Genomic DNA, 6,000 nt, shown 5'->3' with positions numbered 1-6,000 from the left:
GCTCTACTTTATTTCTCACAAGGAGGTGATGTAATACCGAACAGACTCCTGAACACCTGAATCGGTCTCTCGGAGACCAGCAGAAAGTGGGCAACCACAGACACACAGCAGGAGCAAGCCTGAGGCATTCCCAGTGCAAGGCAGAAGGGTGCCAAGACCAGGGTCTCCATCGTCCTCACTGAACTCACCTGGACTTCACCTGGGGCACGGGTGCCTTCCTTCAGACTAAAACAAGTTCACTAACAGTAAGAAAAGCTACTAGTTACTACACAGCAGGCAGATTAGCTTGTGGAAACCTCAGCACCCTCCTGCCACATAGATATTCCCATTTGACAGGTGAGGAGACTGTGGACACAGCAGGCAGTGGAGCTGGGATCTGAACAACAGAGTGAGTGCCTGGCCGCGCTTCAACCAGGCTGCTCCCCTCCCTGGAGCCACGCCAGTCCCTCAGAAGCCCGGTGTCCCCAACACAAACACCAAAGTGTGCTCGTGCAAGCCAGCACATGCATGCTCTGGCCTACCAGGGCTTCCAGCTGGGCCCTTGCCACAAACGCCTTTGTCTCTCCAGCTTAGTCCAGGCACGACACTCATGGCTGCTTGTGGCTATTCGGTCGGAGGCTCTGGGGAGGGATGTGAAATCCTGGCTGTGGAAGTCTACAGGAGCCCAGAGGCCACCCTCAGTCCCAGACAATCTGGCTTGAGGAGTGAGCCACAGAAACTGGACATCCAGACAGGAGAGGCCGACGTCAGTTGGCTGAGTGGCCCGCAAAGAACGAAAGGAGACGGGCATGAGCGAGCCCTCCCTCCCACGAGGTGAGCCTTCTCCCGAAGTCTGGGGAGAGGCTCTCGGGAGTCCTGCTGCCCACATGTGTAGGGAAGCAGGTCTGAGGCCTCTAGGAGTGGCAGCCACAGTGGTCAGGACACAGCTTCGGAGGCACAAACCTGACAACTCCACAGCCCCTGGCTGGGAGCCCTTGGGCAAACGGCTCTGGCTCATGGGCGAAGAGATTAGAAATAAGATACACTGGGTGCTTGGCAATGTCAATAGCAGCCACTCTCTTTATCCTGATCCTAAGTCTGCCCCAGGCCCTCTCTTAACATGACAACCCTGGAGAGAAGTCACCAAGGGATTCCCGATTCACAGCAGCATGAGAATGTCAAATGCTCCCCAGGCCTCTGTGGTCCAACAAGACTGTGCCCTACTCCGCGAGCCTTCCTTCAGCCGAGGGCTAGGAAAGCTCTGGGCTCCACGTGTCTTTGGGTTCCAGCTCTTAAGGCCAAAAAATTAAGAGCAAGGCATGGGCTTTGTTTTGGGAAAAATCAGAGCCATCCAATGTGGTGCCCCAACTTGCTGGCCAAGAATAGACAGGTTGCACTTAGCGCTGACAACAGGCCTGGAGACAGCGAATCTGACAGGAGTCTTCCCGGGCTGACGCCGGAAATGGCTGTGCATTCAAGGGAAACCATTTGGCCTGCGCCACTGAGGACGAGTTGAAGCAGCAGGCAACACCTTCTTTTTCAATGTGTGTTAAGTCACTTGTTTATTTCTCAAGATGTGCACACTCAAGTATGAAGTTGGCCGGGACAACTCATGGCTCCTAGGTATGTACAGGCCCTTTGATGGCTTGGGTTACAGACAACCTCATAGCTAGTGCACCACACACACGAGATAAAACAGGAAGCCTAAAAACCCCAAGCCACACCAAGAAAAATGAGAGAGGGGAGGGCGGGGTAACAATGCAGCATCCCGCGGAGGGAACTCAATGCACAAGGAGGGAGAACAGAGGGTGGAAGGCAAGCCAGCTTCGTCTTCGCCACCGCAGCTGCTGTGTGGTGGTCAGGGGACTGAGTTCAACAGGTCCTTCAGGAAGCTCTCTGGATCGGTGATTTCTGACAAAAGACCTGCAAAGCACAACGGGCAGAGGTGTGTCAGGAGCAGGCATGCAGCCCCCATTCCCCGAGTCACAGCTGCCGCATCTAGCAGAGAACACACTGCGGTCCGACAAGCTCTGGCCCGGCTGCTCACTGGACAGCAGCATGACCGGGGAGGTAGTCATTGAGCAAAACCCTGTTCTGCAGGAGGAGTCCTGTTCCAGAAGCAGGCACTGCTGCTGGGGGTGAAGTGGCAGAGGCCACACCTGGCTCAGGGACACCCAGGGATGTGCAAATCCACTGACCCCCAGTGCCAAATGGAAGGCGGGTTCTGAAAGGAGAGTGCCTGCAGTCTTTACCATCTTCTCAAAGGGATCCGGGACCAAAGAAAGCTCTGCCCTTGAGGGCTGGGAGGAGCAGAGCAGGGTGGCAGGACCCCAGCTGCTTCTGAGCTCTGATCTGATGATGGGTCCTGGGCTCCTAAACAGGTTGTCAAAGCTCAGGAGCTCCATTTCCTCAACCATCAAACAGAGACAGGGAGAAGCCCTGCGGCCCCACTGAGGGGATTCAATGAGGCCCTTGGTGTGCAAGTGCCTCACACACAGAAGGTGCTCAAGCTGCACCGAGTCCTTGGTGGCCCCACCCCTCTGTCACCGAGCAGGGGACAGGAGACGCCGGAGCCACACGTAAAACAGCCGCGGAGCTGCTAGAACCAAAGGCCTGGCAGCATCGGAACTGAAGTCATCGCCCAAGCATCTGGGCTAATGGAAAGGAGAGCGGCTCAGACTATCCCCGTTTGGCTTTGGAAGGTGTTTTTGTTCTCACATTTGAATAGGGTGTGTCTGATGTTCTGAAATTTTCTAACAGCTTAAACAAAGTAATAAAGTGGTGCTGTCAAAACCTGACCTAGGAGTGGAAGGCACGGAGGCTCGCTGCCTGGCAAAGGCTCTGGCTCTCCCTGGCTGCAGGCCAGGGGTGCTTGCCAGCAGCTCAGGACTGATGTGGAGCCCGAGCCCAGGGGACCCTCCTTCCCCTGCCCACCTCCTCCTCCTCCTCTCACTAGCTCCAGCTTCCACAGTCACAGTGACACAGGCTCATGCAACAGGCACAGGGCCCGGCACTGAGGACTTTATCATCCCACCTGGTCCCAGGGCTGACTTTCTGGGAAGAACGCGAGGCATGTGCTAAGGTATGATGCTGGTGAAACATCTAGGCTGAAACAGAGCCAGTGGGAGCCGTAAAGAGGTGGTGAAGTTAACAAACACACAGAGGTGAGCAGTGTTAGCACAGGCCCGCCCAGACGCAGAGGCAGGCACCAGGTCGACGAAGACCATCCCAGCACAGAGCTTCCGCTGAGGACACTGCAAGGGGCAGCCAATGCGGAGGCACAGAGCTGTTTGGGAAAATCGGTCAGCTGGCTCTGAGCTGGGAAGAAAGAGGAATTCACACTGAGCAACACTCTAGCCCTTTAGTGGGTCTCATTCCCAGAGGATAACAAGATAGAGAAAATGTTAGCAGAGGCATTCTCCTAACAGTGGGATCTGGGGGGAGTTTGTTTTCCTGCTTCTTTATACTTCACAAAATTCCCACAATGAACGCCATAAAAAAATGAAACAAGTTCATAAAAAAGAGCTGGCAGGTTTGGTTACCTGTGCGTTGGCTCTGGGGAGCTGACCTTTGTAAGGCGGGTGCTCTGATGGGGGCTGTAATGCCGTGGCGCCCACAATCTCACAGGGCACTGTCTTTTAATCCTAGGTGGATTTCCCAGGCACGGGCCAAGTCACCTCCCCCTGCTGTCACTTGGTGCTTGGTTATGAAATACAAACCAATTCTAATGTGTTTGTTTGCAATTAGAATGACAAGTTTGTTACACAAAGAATTTCAATTTTACTAGCAGTAGGATAAGGAATTGTCTGACCACGTCTCCCACACCCACAGTTCAGAGCGGCCCTGCTGGGTCGCCCATGCCTCCCTGGGGTCAACTGTGACCTAAGACACAGGAGGAAGACAGGGGCATTCCAATTTGCGTGTTAATTCTCTGAACTGCCATTAAAAAACAGACTCAAACAGGGATGCTATCACTTTCTAGCTATGTTCCCTTGGCCACTTATTTGATCTTCAGAGCCTCATTTACCCCATCTATAAAATAGGGATAACCAAAGCTCCTGCCTCATATAGGGCTGCCTCGAGGGCTGAGGTCACGTACAGTGAACAGCCCATGTCGGGGAAAGAGGGGGTGCTCAGTACATGTTAGAGCTGCTGTTCTCGTTATCGGTGACTTGCTATGTACGCATCTTTCCCAGGGCTTTCGGTGGCAGCTGACAGGCTGGCTCATACTGCGTTTCCTCTGGTTGTGAAGATAAAGCTACGGATGACCCACGGAGGAAGACACGGGGCTTTGCTGCGGAGGATCTTTAAAAGAGAAAACCTTGACACTAACCGGCCACATCGAGGAACTCTGAGAAGGTCTCCACCGGCATGAACTCCTCCTGGAAGGTTTTCAGGGCTTTGTCAGCAGCTTCGTAGATGGGCATGTCGTTGTGGCGGATGTACTCAGCGAGAGAGCAGGACCAGCCTCCCTCTGTGTTACTGGTAGGCACCTTCTATGAGAATCAACAGGAGACAAGAGAGGTGGGTGACTTACTGCTGCCTCATCTTCCACCTCAAGTCAGTCAGGCCATTTCAACCCCTCAAAGGACGGCCCTCCCAACCTACACCAAAGCATACCAACAGGCACCCTAGAGCATGCGTTTTGTCTCCAGGAACAACGCAATTTCACTTCATTCCTCTTAGGGCCCCCTTATTAGGCACTGTGTCACCTGAACCTACAGGCTCCAACAAGTGGCTGCATTCCCTCCCCGTGCACTTCCCATTCGCATTCCCCAGAGCAAAGGGACTTGTCAATGTGCTTCCATGAGCTGTTTCATTCTGATGATGAAAGGAACCAACTCAAAAACTTGGATTCTCTCCGGAGAGGAGTGTCCTGTTATAAGCTGGCTGCGGTAAGTCAGACTCACTCAGGGCAACAGAGCTTATCCCAATAGCACGGCAAGAGCAGCAAAGAGAGACCCGGGGGGAAGGTCTTCCTGCACAGCCGAGCCTGGAGCAGGCTCGGGAGCAGGTGACAGGAGTGATCTCAGCTACAAATGTGGGCCAGGCACAGTGGCCCATGCCTGTAATAGCAGCACTTTGGGAGGCCGAGGCAGGCGGATCACCTGAGGTCAGGAGTTTCAGACCAGCCTGACCAACATGGTTAAACCTCGTCTCTACTAAAAATACAAAATTAGCCGGGCGTGGTGGTGCATGCCTGTAATCCCAGCTACTTGGGAGGCTGAGGCAGGAGAATCACTTGAACCCGGGATGCAGAGGTTGCAGTGAGCCGAGATCACACCATTGCACTCCAGCCTGGGCAACAAGAACAAAACTCCGTCTCAAAAAAACCAAACCAAACAAAACCAAACCAAACAAAACAAATGTACCTCACAGACACAAGGCTCCAGGCTGCCAGTGTCAATCCCTCCCACAGTTGGGGTTGTTTGTTTCTAGGAAAAAAGCGCCCCCAGGCCCAGCGGAGGAGCAGCCATGTGGGTGCTGAGGCAGAGTCAGGGACAGGAGTGCAGACATTTTACACTCTTGCCAAAACCCACTGGGCCTCTGACAGCCTCCTTACCTTAAACATGTTGTAAATGAGATCGACGAGGGCCCAAAAGAGAAGGGAAGAACGGTAAGCGGAATAGTCCTTCACTGCCTTATCTGTCAGCCTGGAAAAGAAAATCCAATTCCATCACATGAAGTCCCTAGGAGGATACTCACAAGGACAGAGCAAGGCATTCTGGGAGCAAGGGAAGAGTCACAGTGGTGTATGCATCTCAGAGTTCCAGCGACTAGCCTTCTGCTTGGAAAAAAGCAGCTGTGGGCAAGAACCTCTGGAGCCCTGGGACCCAGAAGTTTATTGGTTACAAAAATGCTCCATGAAATTCATCTGATTCTCTCAGTGCTCATCTTCCAGATCAGGGTAAAATGGAACCAGGGGAGACATCACCAGGGCAGACGTGGCAAGCGCAAGGCTAGTGACTTAAAGAAAGGCAAAGGATTCCTATGTATCCCTTGTGTTTGGGCCCCCACAAG

At 53.5% G+C, this 6,000-nt stretch overlaps 1 protein-coding gene across 33 annotated transcripts in view; it reads right to left on the bottom strand.

Annotated features, from left to right (window-relative positions):
- Positions 1-1,514: 1,514 nt before the first annotated feature.
- The window catches only part of UBR4 (ubiquitin protein ligase E3 component n-recognin 4), a 136,161-nt gene continuing 131,675 nt past the window's right edge, over positions 1,515-6,000 (bottom strand). For all 33 annotated transcript variants that reach the window (XM_055385985.2, XM_055385998.2, XM_055386063.2 and 30 more), the window contains 3 exons: positions 5,543-5,633; positions 4,313-4,475; positions 1,515-1,902 (listed from right to left, as the gene is read on the bottom strand). In XM_055385985.2, the coding sequence (XP_055241960.2) occupies positions 1,838-1,902; positions 4,313-4,475; positions 5,543-5,633 (319 nt within the window). In that variant the 3' untranslated portion in view covers positions 1,515-1,837. The remainder of the gene's footprint in view (positions 1,903-4,312; positions 4,476-5,542; positions 5,634-6,000) is intronic.

This window comes from Gorilla gorilla, chromosome 1 (genome assembly GCF_029281585.2).
Source record: "Gorilla gorilla gorilla isolate KB3781 chromosome 1, NHGRI_mGorGor1-v2.1_pri, whole genome shotgun sequence".
Classification (NCBI taxonomy): Eukaryota; Metazoa; Chordata; class Mammalia; order Primates; family Hominidae; genus Gorilla; species Gorilla gorilla.
Note: the sequence above shows the minus strand (reverse complement) of the source record. Positions and strands in the feature narration are given on the sequence as shown.